Here is a 13,385-nt window from a genome sequence, read left to right as displayed (position 1 = left end):
CCCTTAAAATGTTTCACATACTTACTTTACCATTTACTTTATAAGTGGAAGACGTTATATTTAAGTATCATGTTTTCCAAATGATCAGAAAACTACAACATTATCTTTCTTGATAGATTAATTGAAAAACATTAATTATCTTATAATATTGGTGCCCATTAAAGGGTGGGATATATTAGGTGGCAACAGTCAGTAGAAGTTAATGTATTGGAAGCAGGAAAATGGATAAGTGTGAGGATCACAGCAAGCATGGATGTGATGAGCATGGCTCATGGATGCTTGTAAAAAGTAAAGGCTAGTCCACGTAGTTTATCCCACAAAAGAGCTACTGTATCGCAAAGTGTTGAAATAGCTAATGCTGGCTACGATAGAAGCATAATAGAATACACTGTGCATCACAACTTGCTGCATATGGGGCTAAGTTGCCACAAACCAGTCACATTGTCCTCTAATGACTCTTAGCCAACTACTAAAAGCACCTACACCAGACTGGTCCATCGAGTAATGTGAGAATTCGGATGAATCATATGAATTCGGATGAATTCGATGAATCATATGTTCTTTTTTTATGCACCAAGTCAGGTGTGTGTTCATTGCTTACTATGGAAAGAAGACAAGCAAGCAGATGTGCTGTGATGCTTTTGGCTATGTTCTGCTGGCAAATCTTTTGTCCTGGATAATCCACCCTGCCATAATGCAGAATTTGTTAAGGATCGTTTGGGGGACCTGACAAAGAGTTCAAGGCATTGACTTGGCCTCCAGATTCCCAGCTCTCTATAGGATTTAGTATCTGTGAAATGTGCTGTGGAACAAGTCGCATCCCCTTTAAAGGAAAACTAGAAAAAGAAATGGACCCGGCACTCACCAGATGATGCAATAAGTTCAGTTTTATTTGTAGAAATACAATTTTTTGGTACAGATGGGAAAAAGATGTATTTCTACAAATAAAACTGAACTTATTGCATCATCTGGTGAGTGCCGGGATCCATTTATTTTTCTATTGACTATCTTATCCACGAGCACCACCTCTACGATGAAGTGCCGACAAACCATCTATACCACTGTTAAAGGAAAACTGTCAGCCTGTTCACCCACATTAAACCCAACACACTGGATTATAGTCAGGAGTCCAGGAGTGAATTCAGTGAATTGCACATGGGGCAGGGCTTCACTGACTCAATTCACATGGCCATTGTCTGTGACTCCACTTCACTAGGATGTGGAGTCACAGACAATGAATATATGTAAATTAAGTTGACAAAGCCCCGCCCACTGTGCACGATTCACTGAATTCAGCAGAGAATCTTCTAGGGAACATATCTCAGGACCTCCCGAACATATTTAAGTAAGTGACCCCTCGTTGGACTCCTGTTCGCCCACACTATAACCCAGTGTATTGGGTTTAGTATGGTGAACAGGCTGACAGTTTTCCTTTGAAATATAGGGGAGAAATGGAAACACTGAAGGCACCCTTGCTTTGACAGAATTTAGGGACTTCTGATTTTCTGAATTGTGAGGGTTCCAATAGGACTACCACACATTATAAATAATATGTTTTTGAAATATTTTACTTTTGTACCTGACAATTGATCTTGATTTTATGATTCAGAGTTAAAGTTTTTTCAGTTGTTAAAGTTTACTTTGTTTAAGTGTTAAATGTCAGGCCAACAGAATTTGTGTTATTGTGTACACTGCACAAATTTGGAGAATTAGAGGAATTACCACTATACATAATAACTGGAGTATTGTATTGCTCATTGTAATACTACTTGTCAGCAGAGTATAGAATATGTTTAAAACATTGACTTTGTGATCTCTTCATCTCTGTCACTTCTCGGTATACTGTGTTACTCATGACTCCATCAACAACAGGATTCAGATTCTTTCAGTAATCACTCCTAAACCTAGCCACATTTCTGGAAATGGATTGGCCTGAGGGGCCAAGTTGTCAAATTATGCCCAGTTTGGACAACCTTATTTTAGGATTCAGCATCCAAATTATAGGATTATCCGGTGCAGATAAGAGAAGGATTAAGCTGCATGATGAAAGTGTTTTTATTGCTCAATGCTGCGTAGCAATGCTATTCAAACAATTAGAAGGGAGTCAATAAACTATTTGGACAGTAGGTGGAAACAGAAGTAGGAGCACGTGCCAAAATCAATATTGTTTGTTCATTTTAGTGAAGTTGCCTTTCTTTGTATTTTAGTAAAGTTTGAAAAATACATATGTGATGTTCCTGAATGTCCTACAGATTGTTTGTAGCATAGGGATTGATCCTACAAAGGGAACTCTATCATATTCTGCAGATGAACATCAATGGTATAAATTTAAAGTCTACAGTAAATGAACATGCATGAGCTGTGAGATCATAGGCAGCTAATGTAACCTGGCAGCTTCAAGCCGGTAACATCATTTCTTCCATTCAACAGCAGAACCAGACCCCGAGCTATTCAAACAAGTCAAAACTCTTATGCCATAATAAGACCCATCCATGTTTGTGTTTCCAGTTTCCTTGCGTTCTGTAACTATTACTCTTCCAGCTGAAAGTGTGGAGCTACGTATGCGTATATCAAAGGGCAAGCACTAGACTGCAGCCAGTCTTGGTAACTTGCTGAGACAGAATACTCTGTTTCAATGATCATTCCATGCACTTGTCAGAGTGAAGCTTTCCTCTTTAAACTGATACATTAAAGCTTCCATACTCACCGCCACTATGAAATGCCAGCTGGAGGAATAGATCTCGAAAATTTTTGCATTGCAGGCAGCTGAGATAAAAAGGAGCTTGCACAAGAACTCAGATTCATACAAAAAATAATATGTCTACTTATTTTTTTTTAATCTAAAACATTAATCGTTAAGTTTAAATCCTTTCATATTTTTTTTTTATAAAACCATACTTCATACTACCTTTAATATAGTGTAAAGCGGTCTGTTTGTATGATGTTCCTTCAATATCTCTTAATTTGTCTTTACCTTATAATGATGTAAGTTCCCCTTTCACTATATCGCTACCTAAATTTATTTTTAGAAAAATCTGATTAATAATGGGGATGTTCATCGCCTGACTGCTGCCAAGCCATGTTTCCTATTCTCTGCTGTCAGCACAGTGTCAGTCTTGATTTGAGCAGATCAGCTGGATTACAGTTTTTTAGGAATACACTATCTTACAACCATAGGCCTTTCCATGATGTTGTCACACAGCACATCCTTAGCCATTATTCTTATTCAGATTCCTAAGATGTTTAGCTTAAAGGGGTACTCCAACCCTAAGACATCTTATACCCTATCCAAAGTATAGGGGATAAGATGTCTCATCGCTGGAGCCGGAGTTGTGATATCACGATACTCTGGCCCCATAGTCGTGACCCGGCAGACTCTGAGGCTGCAACGCTGCGTGCAGCTCCCAGAGGTGGGTGCTGCATGTGAGATATCCGGGGTTCCCCAACGGCAGGGACAGACATCTTAGTGCTGGAGTACCCCTTTAAGGTTATTAAAAGGATTGTATGAAAATAGAAAAACCATCTGTAGAAACAATGCCACTCTTGTCTATAGGCTGTTTTAGGTATTGCACATCAGCTCCTTTAAGTAAATAATTTCTAATCTTGCATGTCCCCTTTAGCTAAAAGTAGGTAAGATGCAAAGAGGCTTGGCAGGATCAAAATATATACACTCACTGGCCACTTTATTAGGTAGACCTTGCTAGTACCAGTTTGGACCCCTTTTTGCCTTCAGAACTGTCCTTATTCTTCGTGAAACATTCTTCTGATATTTTGGTCCACATAGATATAATGTTATCATGCAATTACTGCAGATTTGCTGCATATACTGCTCTACCCCAAAGGTGCTCTGTTAGATAGAGATGGAGAACTCATTGTCATGTTGAAGCAAACAAAGTTAAGATGATGGGAACTTGACATGGTGCATTATCATGCTGGAAGTAGCCATCAGAACATGTGTACACCATGATCCTAAAGTATAGGACATGGTCAACAACAATATATATAAAGGTAGGCTGTCTCCTTGGTACTAGGGGCCCAGCCCAAACTGTTGATACAAGGCAGGATGAATCCATGCATTCATGTTCTGTACACCAAATTCTGAACCTGCCATTTGAATGTTGCAGCTAATATCAAGACTATCAGGCCAGGCAACATTCTTCCTGTTTGCAGTTGTCCAATTTTGGTGAGTCTCTGTGATTTGTAGCTGCAGTTTTCTGTTCTTAATTAATAGGAGTGGCACCCAAAATGGACTTCTTGTGCTGTAGCCCATCTACTTCAAGGTTCGACGTGTTGTGCATTCAGAGATGGTATTCTGCATTACTTGGTTGTAAGGAGTGGTTATTTAAGTTCTTGTTGCCTCAATCCAGTCTGCCCATTCTCCTCCTGACATTAAGGTATTTTTGTCCACACAACTGCCATTCACTGGATATTTTCTCTTCTTTGGAGCATTCTCTGTAAACCCTAAAGATGGTTGTGCGTCAGAATCTTAGTAGATCAACAGTTTCTGAAACATTCAGATCAGCCCATCTGGCACCAACAACCATGCCCCGTCCAAAGTCACTTTAATCCCCCGGACTTCTCCATTCAGTGAATAAATGCATTAAATTACTGCCATGTGATTGGCTGATTGGCTATTTCTTTGAATGAATTGATACCTAATAAAGTGATCCGTTAGTGTATGTTGTTTCTCCATTACTTACCTTTTAAATTATGAAAACCTTAAATATTATGATTCATTTCAAACGTTTATACTGTTAATCAATATGTGTGCATCCCTTTTGGTTTTCAGACACATATACCAAAATATTTCAGCTAATGATGTTAAAAAGAGAATCTGTTTGATGTAACTCTTGAAACTGACCTTAAAATATAATTCCTACATACCTCTATCATACATGACCCTCACAAGCATCAGTAAGTGCCCTAACAGGCCTCTCTAATCCTTAAGCTGTGAGAAAGGGATATAAATCTTTCAGAATGAATTGGAAGCCTAGATAAAACAACTGATCTATGTGCACAAGATGTGGATGTGCAATAGAAAACCACATATTAGTCAGGATGGTACTACAAGCAGCAACACAAATATCAAAGAGCCAAAAGTTTAGAAATGTGATAAATCTTGCTGAGGAATGCAGATTGCAGGGGTTCTCTCCTCCAACTTCATTCATATTTCAGATGGAAAAACACATGCTTCTGTTGTGCATACCCAGTATTTAGAAAAGGGATTTATCATAAAATGTAGAACTTCTCATACCCCCACATTTGCATTCAATATTTATAGTAGCAATGATAACCAGAATAGTTTTACCACATGGGATGCTTTAGTGTTGTGATGGTTGGAGAATGGATTTACATTTAGTTTATTTAATATGTGAGTAAAATACATTATTATGTATTTAAATCATCTTATATACAGATTATTAATGACTTATGTAATTTCTTTATATACTGTTTATGTTTTACAACTCTAAATTCTGACTATTTATGATTAACAGCTTCTCAAAATCACATTACCTTTTGTTAAGACTAGTCTTATGGGCAAGTAAAAGGGAATTTACTGGCTGGTGTAAAAATATGTAAAATTGTAATATAAGATACATTTGTTGATTTGTTTAATATATAAGTCAGATCCCATATGTTGGAGTTATATAAATGTTATAATTTCATAAAGGTATTGTTAACATGTTAGAAGACCTCATGGTACTCTTAACTTCACTAGCTTAGTGGATCACCATTGTTTGTTCCAGAAAATTAGTTTTAAACGTAAATACAGGTTAATTTGGAATTTAGTTTGTGTGCCCCAATAGCCTCGACTTTGTGCCATTTTCAGGGTCATTTGCACCTTTCTCACCAGATTTACTTTTTGATTTATTTTAAGGCTGTGGCTTAAGACATACTGATGATTTCTGACTTTTTAAAAAGTAGAATTTTGTAGCACAATCTCACTCCACATGTTGGGTGATATAAAAATACACACTGCAAAAACCTATTATGAAAAATGTGCTCAAATCATAATAAGCAACTGTATAATAAATTTGGCACAGTTGGCATTGGCATAAAGAATAAAGGACATGCTAGAAAAATTGAGTAAACATGGCACACATGGTTTTCTGTAGAAACTTGTTAGCCTGATAACTTCCCTAATTAACATCTAACAGCAAGCACTGGTCACATGGACACTGGTGGTGGCACCGTTTTTGAAAGAAATCCATAAGTCACGCCCCCTCAATACAGCACTATGGCAGAGCCGGAGATTGCCTAAGGCAGCGCTCCGGTTCTGCCATAGAGTTGTATTGAGGGGTGTGTCAGCCACCGCTTTGTGCTGTGGTCGACACGCCCCCATCCCGTGGGCTGTTGGGGCCCCACATGGGAGTTTACGGGGGCTCCTAGCAGTTGGACCCCCCCATGATCTGAAACGTATCCCCTATCCTTAGGATAAGGGATACGTTTTTCAAGACTGGAATACTCCTTTAATAACCTTCTATGCACTGAAAACAAAGAACCCACGTACTCCAATCCATTGCCGTATTCTACCTCCTTCTGCCTCTTGTTTCGCGTGAGCAGGACATTTTTGCACAGCCAATCACTGGGCTAAGTGGGCAATTCCTGTCCACACAAAATGTTGTCGGATGCAGAAAAAAGACGGCAGCGAGGAGCAGGTGGCTTCAGAGTGACAGTGGCAAATGATCAGTAGAGGTGAGTATGCTGGCTTTTTTGTTGTCAGGGAGGTATATAAAAAAAATGTTTGTTTCTTTCCATATTTTGAGAACCTGATATAACTTAAAGAATGTTATCCCCTTTAGATTGTTGAAAGAAACTGGGGACGAAGGGGCTTCTAAATCATTTTTGGAAACATTATGAGTATTCTAGGCTGTAAGAGAAGGAATTTTTGTTTTACATATGGAATCTATTCCTTGTTGCAGAATCATTAAGCGTTTTTTTGACCCATTGGATACAATGTAATCAGACTTAAAAGTCAATTATAAGAGGAAACTGGGTCTGATAACCTTAGCGGATTACCATTATGTCACATGTTGGGGCCAAGTGAAGTGTAAGCAAACAGACCTTTGAAGAACGCTTTAACGTGTTCAGTGTGGAGAGCTAAGGACTAGAGACTATTTACATAGGACAAAAGGCTTCCCCAGCCGCCTCCCTCTTGTCTTCTGCTGCTTGCAGTTTGCCTTTCTAATGATACCAGGCTGTTTGTTTGAAATATGTCGCAGAGCATATATAAAGAGCGTCTAGTTTAAACATTGAACTCATTCAAATAAACTGTGTGCATGAGCTGTGTGAAGTTGAGGAAGGCTTGCCGGCCTTAGTTCACCCTTAATAGGACTGTTAGGAATCGTTTATAGAGGGACTCTCATAAACCGGATGTACATGTAACCGCATAAGGCCTCACCAATGGGTGACAGAAGACGATGCCAGTCATTCACTTTGCATTTAGACCGCTGTTCTTCCTTAGTTAAATTATATTTAATGTTCTTACCATAAGCCAATACTAACCACTTTATTGAATGTAAAGATGCCTTAACTCCCATATTGTCGTATTATTGCAATACCAGTGTAATTTGCCTTTTTAAGTAGAACTCTTACAAGCATTATACTGTCAAATAAAAAAAAAAAAGGCTAGAGATGTAAAAAGAATGCAGAGGCTGGGATCTGCTTAATGTCCTGTCAGATAGAGGATTAAGAATATGAAGTAAGGAATTTATCCTGAAAGAATAGAGGGAGTTTGAGGTGCAGCTGCCAAGAGGAAAGTCGTGTGAGAAAGATGGAAGGAAGAAAATACAATAATTAACTATTTCGTTACCATAGAACGTGTAATGCGGCATTCCTCAGCCATGGTGATTCAACTATAGAATGTACATGTACTGCTCCTTCTATAGCAGAAAGTGAGTGGTCTAGAGGGAAAGGTTAACTGTACTAGGAGGAAACATAATAAATGAATGAATAAAGACACATGCTTGCCTAGGAAAATCTGTTGTTTTTGACAGTTTGATCTTATTGTTTTGCATGTATTCTTTCATTAGGTTGTATTTTTAAGAGGTAGGTAAATTACATGCATTGTTCTAATGTTGTGATATCGAAAAGTCAGAGAACTTGCTTGTCAATATTGATACATTGAAGTGATATCTAGAATTTTGTTATTATTATGAATTATCATCTGTACATTACCTTTAAGAATATCTGCTGTTTCTTATATATTTTTAAGGTTATGATGTTTCACTTCTTAAAGGGGGGCTCTTTTAAGACATCCTAGATCTACTGTATATGCTCTAATAGGACATCACAGAGAGAGGTTCTTGAGAGAGCCATCTATAAACCAAAATGTTTAGAAAGTTAGTTAGAGAGGCTACTGCCCTGGCGAACATGGCCCTGCCTAGCATTACATAGTTGCACATCCAGACCGGTGGCACTTAACTTATCACTGGGAGAGCTATTTTTTGGGGAATCGGTCACCATGATAAGATCACCTATAACTACAGTATAGCTGTCATGTTAGGGGCTGGTCTAAATACAGCGGTGTGAAGACAATATAGAGTCCCATATAGAATGTTATGTACTTGTAATCCAGAAAATGAGAACCATGGTCTTATTAAAAACAAATCATAGTTTGCTGTGGTATATAATAGTAAACTTCACCATACTGCTGTTTTCTGCCCTGGTACCTCTGTTTACTTCCCCTGACGACATGTTGTCCCATCCTTCCTGATGATGTTATAAACACACTGTAGCCAATCACAGGGGGAGTCTGGAACATCATCAACAAAGTCAGAACAGCGTGTTACCAGGGTAGACCAAAGCACTGGCACTTGACTGAGCAAGGTGAAGTATAGTGTATTTATTTTTTTTATACCGAATTCCTGCTGTAATTTCTTTTCTGCAATTTCATATAAAAATAAATATAGTGGCAGATACACTTTGAGGAGATTTATCAAAATTTGTGAATAGGAAAAGTGGTGCAGTTGCCTATAGCGACCAATCTGATTGCTTTTGCATCAGTTGCCTCTGATTTACTTTTCAGAGGCCTTTTTAAAAAATGAAAGAAGCAATCTGGTTGCTATGGGCAACTGCACCACTCTACACATGTTTTGATAAATTTCCCCCTTTGATTCTCAGCTCTGCATAGTAGGGGACAGATGTGGTTAAAGGAGATATGCAGAATTTTTTTTTTAACTCATCCTGTGCCCAGGCTGCAAAAATAAAAAATAAAAACTTTAACTCATCTTCCTACGTTTCCCTGTTGCGGAGATATCGGAGTTCCTTTCCTCCGATGCTGCTGTCTTCGGGCTTCTTAGGCTCAAAACTTCACAGCGCTGTCATCGTATCGCTGGCCGAAGCTCTGGCTGGCTCCTTACGTGACAGTGCGCTCAGCCTATCACCAGCCGAGCCGGGACATCGCTTCGGCTGGCAATACGCTGACAGCGCTGTGACGTTTCGAGTCTGAGAAGCCCGAAGACAGCATCGGAGGAATGGGACGCCGATATCTCCGAAACCGGAAAACGTAGAAAGGTGAGTTAAAGCTTTTTATATATTTTTCTTTTTTTTTTGCAGCCCGGGCACAGGAGGAGTTAAAACATTTTTGCTACATATCTCCTTTAAGGTCCTTTGTGAGAGTAAGTTATTATTTCCTCTTTGATTGACATCTTGAAGCAAAAAACATTGAGGTTATTTACAGACATACATGTGCATACAATTATAGCCAAAATAAACTTTGATTATCTGTAGCAGACAAAGTTTTTTCTAACATTGACTGAAATCTTCTCATCTACTATATGTACTACGTGGCTTCTGAGAATACTGTAACTGGCATGAGGGGAAAAGCTGTACGTTGGATTAAAAGTGGCTTGCTGTTAGTTTGCTTGCCTTACAGTACATTATGCAGCACTTAGCAGCTGTTTTTGGAACATCAGTCAGGAAATTGTATGATAAATTGGAGGTAGCCAGGTCCGCAGGCGCTTCACTCTGCTTCAGCAGTTTTAGCTTGACTTTAGAGAGGCTGTCGTGTGATGTTCTGTCAAGGGGTAACATCAGGAGATTGATCACATACACTAACATTTTTCACATGTATTTGAGATATGACGAGCACCAGCTGTTCTATTCATGTGTAAATAATAAACCACAGGCAGGATAATTGTATCAGATGCCCAATGTTTTATGCAGCAGTGTATTAGGCCTTAGAGATAGCTGCTTATGAATGATTTACTGATTCTGCTAAGACTTACAAAACTCTTACTGTATACCTTATATACAGCAGAACTTTAGTGGACAAAATATTTTCCATTCCTTATCAAGTAGGATCATTGTTTGGTCAATTCAACTATATTGTTTAATCAAAAGGAAAGGAGATATCAAGAGATAGATACAGTATGTCACATACGCAAGTACACCCCTCACATTTTTGTAAATATTTTATTATATCTTTTCATGTGACAATACTGAAGTAATAACACTGTGCTACAACGTAAAGTAGTGAGTGCACAGCTTGTAAGCTGATATTTTAAAGCAATCAATAAAGGCTGTGAATTTAATCCACTTACCCATTGGCGCTGGACTCTCTTTTCTGTTCCTATCCTGCCTTCCACTGCACCGGGGTATGCATGCACTGTTCCGAGGTCGGAGGGTGAGCTTATATACTCTGTTGTTGCCTATGTGAAAATGTCCAAATTGGGCCCAAAGTGTCAATATTTTGTGAGGCCACCATTATTTTCCAGTACTGCCTTAACTCTTGGGCATGGATGTTCATCAGAGCTTCAAAGGTTGCCAGTGTAATCCTCTGCTTCTCTTCCATGTTGACAGCATGAAGCTGATGGATGTTAGAGTCCTTACACTTCCCCTCCTTCCATTTGAGCATGCCCCACAGGAACTCAATAGGGTTCAGGTCTGGAAACATGCATGGCCAGTCTATCACCTTTACCCTTAGCTTCTTTAGCAAGACAGTGGTCGTCTTGGAGGCGTGTATGGGGTTGTTATCATATTTGAATACTGCGCTGCGACCCAGTCTCTGAAGAGAGAGAATTATGCTCTGCTTCAGTATGTCACAGTGCATGTTGGCATTCATGGTTTCCTCAAGGAACTGTAGCTCTCCTGTGCCAGCAGTACTCATGCAAACCCAGAATTTGACACTTGCACCACCATGCTTGACTGTAGGCAAGACCCACTTGTCGTTATACTCCTCAACTGGTGGCTGCCACACATGCTTGACACCATCTGAATCAAATAAGTTAATCTTGTTCTCATCAGACCACATGACACGATTCCAGGAATCCATGTCCTTAGTCTCATTGTCTTCAGCAAACTGCAGGCTTTATATTGCTTTATTTTTAGAAGAGGCTTCCTTTTGGGATGGCAGCCTTGCAGACTAGTTTGATACAGAGTGTGGCATATAGAGATCCGATAGGCTGACCCATTTAACCTCTGCAGCAATGCTGGCAGCTATCATATGTCTTTTTTTCCACACACAGCCTTGGGATATGACGCTGAGCAAGTTCTTTGGTTAACCATGGCAAGGCTTTTTCTGAGTGGAATCTGCCCTGTAAAACTTCTGAATGGTCTTGCCCACCTTGCTGCAGCTCAGTTTCAGGGTCTTCTTATAGCATAGGCCATCTTTTGTTTTTTTTTAGATCATCAGAAAGTTCTTTGCCATGAGGTGCCATGTTGAACTTCCAGTGACCAGTATTAGAGAGTGTGAGAGTAATAACACCAAATTCGTATTCATACCTGCGACCTTGTAACACTAAATGGCTAATTGAGGTGTGCTCACTTTTGTTGCCAATATTTATACGTTAATGGATGTGTGTTCAGTTATTTTGAGGGTACACAACCTCATGTCACTCTAGACTGGACTAGGTTGTCCTTTAGAGTAACAATGACTATATGACATGCTGAGCTCCATTGTCTGGGACAATGCTGCTCTTCGCATTTTACAGTACTTAACTATTGTATATATCTATTAACCGTACTATCTGTCATGTCCATGAGTTACACAGGCACTCCATTTATTAAAACGAGAGCTGTGTAATACTTTACCCCAAGTTTTTGCACTACAGGGGAATTCAGCACTTGCTTCCCACACAGATTACAACAGATTTCTACGAGTCCCGTTCATATTATCGGTGGAAGAATCTGCTTACAAAAGGAGGGCAATCATTTTCGCTTTACATTACTGTTACTTCGTTGATCCTCAAATTTTACAGTACTAAACATCTTGCTGTCGTGTATTTGTAGTCATTTTATGCACACCTCCTATTACATAATAGAATAGTTTATGCCGCTGGACAGTATTAGAGTGGCATTACATTACTTGCTTTTACAATGGCAAGAGTTTCTTTATAGAACTTAAGACTTAAGCTAAAGTTCATCTTTGTGGAAGCATGCAGGAAAATGCTTTTTTGAAGGGGATATGCTGTATAACTTGCACATACATTTTCCAACAACCTTGTTCTATATTTGAATTTATTTTGTGTTCCTTTTTTTATAGATCCACCTCATCTGTTTCCTGCTTTTCATCCCCCTGTGCCAATTGATGCAAGGCATCATGAAGGGCGTTATCACTATGAACCTTCTCCTATTCCACCACTGCATGTGTAAGTACATTTACAAAAAGTAACAATTAAAAAAATATATATAATAATAATACTCATGTATGTATTTGCATAGCTCTCAATATGAATAGTTTTTAAAAGTACTTAGACTGGCATGCAAAAACAAACATAAGGTTTACACACCCTCTTGACCCTCCACTGCTGCCATTTCAATGGTGACTATATCTGTCACCACTGATAACAAAAACATGTAATGGAACTAAATTGAATAGGTGCTTTGGCATGCCAAGACAATAAACAGTGGATTCAAAATAAAAGAGGGTGTGTATATATAGTCATATTCTAGGTTCTAGCCACCTTTTGCTTTGATTACTGTTTTGCAAACTCTTGGCATTCTCTTTATGAGCTTCAAGAGGTAGTCACCTGAAATGGTCTTCCAACAGTCTTGAAGGAGTTCCCAGAGATGCTTAGCACTTGTTGGCCCTTTTTGCCTTCACTCTGCGGTCCATCTCACCCCAAACCATCTCGATTGGGTTCAGGTCCGGTGACAGTGGAAGCCAGGTCATCTGGCGCAGCACCCCATCACTCTCCTTCTTGGTCAAATAGCCCTTACAAAGCCTGAAGGTGTTATTGGGGTCATTGTCCTGTTGAAAAATAAATGATGGTCCAACTAAACACAAACCGGATGGAATAGCATGCCGCTGCAAGATGCTGTGATAGCCATGGTGGTTCAGTATGCCTTCAATTTTGAATAAATCCCCAACAGTGTCACCAGCAAAACACCATCACACCTCCTCCTCCTCCTCCACACCAGCACACCTGTCACGATTCGGCTTC

General features: G+C 39.2%; 1 protein-coding gene across 7 annotated transcripts in view; it reads left to right on the top strand.

Moving 5' to 3' along the window:
* The window catches only part of GLI3 (GLI family zinc finger 3), a 223,574-nt gene that overhangs the window by 115,197 nt on the left and 94,992 nt on the right, over positions 1-13,385 (top strand). For all 7 annotated transcript variants that reach the window (XM_056520514.1, XM_056520513.1, XM_056520512.1 and 4 more), the window contains one exon: positions 12,485-12,590. In XM_056520514.1, the coding sequence (XP_056376489.1) occupies positions 12,485-12,590 (106 nt within the window). The remainder of the gene's footprint in view (positions 1-12,484; positions 12,591-13,385) is intronic.

Source organism: Hyla sarda, chromosome 5, assembly GCF_029499605.1.
Source record: "Hyla sarda isolate aHylSar1 chromosome 5, aHylSar1.hap1, whole genome shotgun sequence".
NCBI classification, from domain to species: Eukaryota; Metazoa; Chordata; class Amphibia; order Anura; family Hylidae; genus Hyla; species Hyla sarda.
Note: the sequence above shows the minus strand (reverse complement) of the source record. Positions and strands in the feature narration are given on the sequence as shown.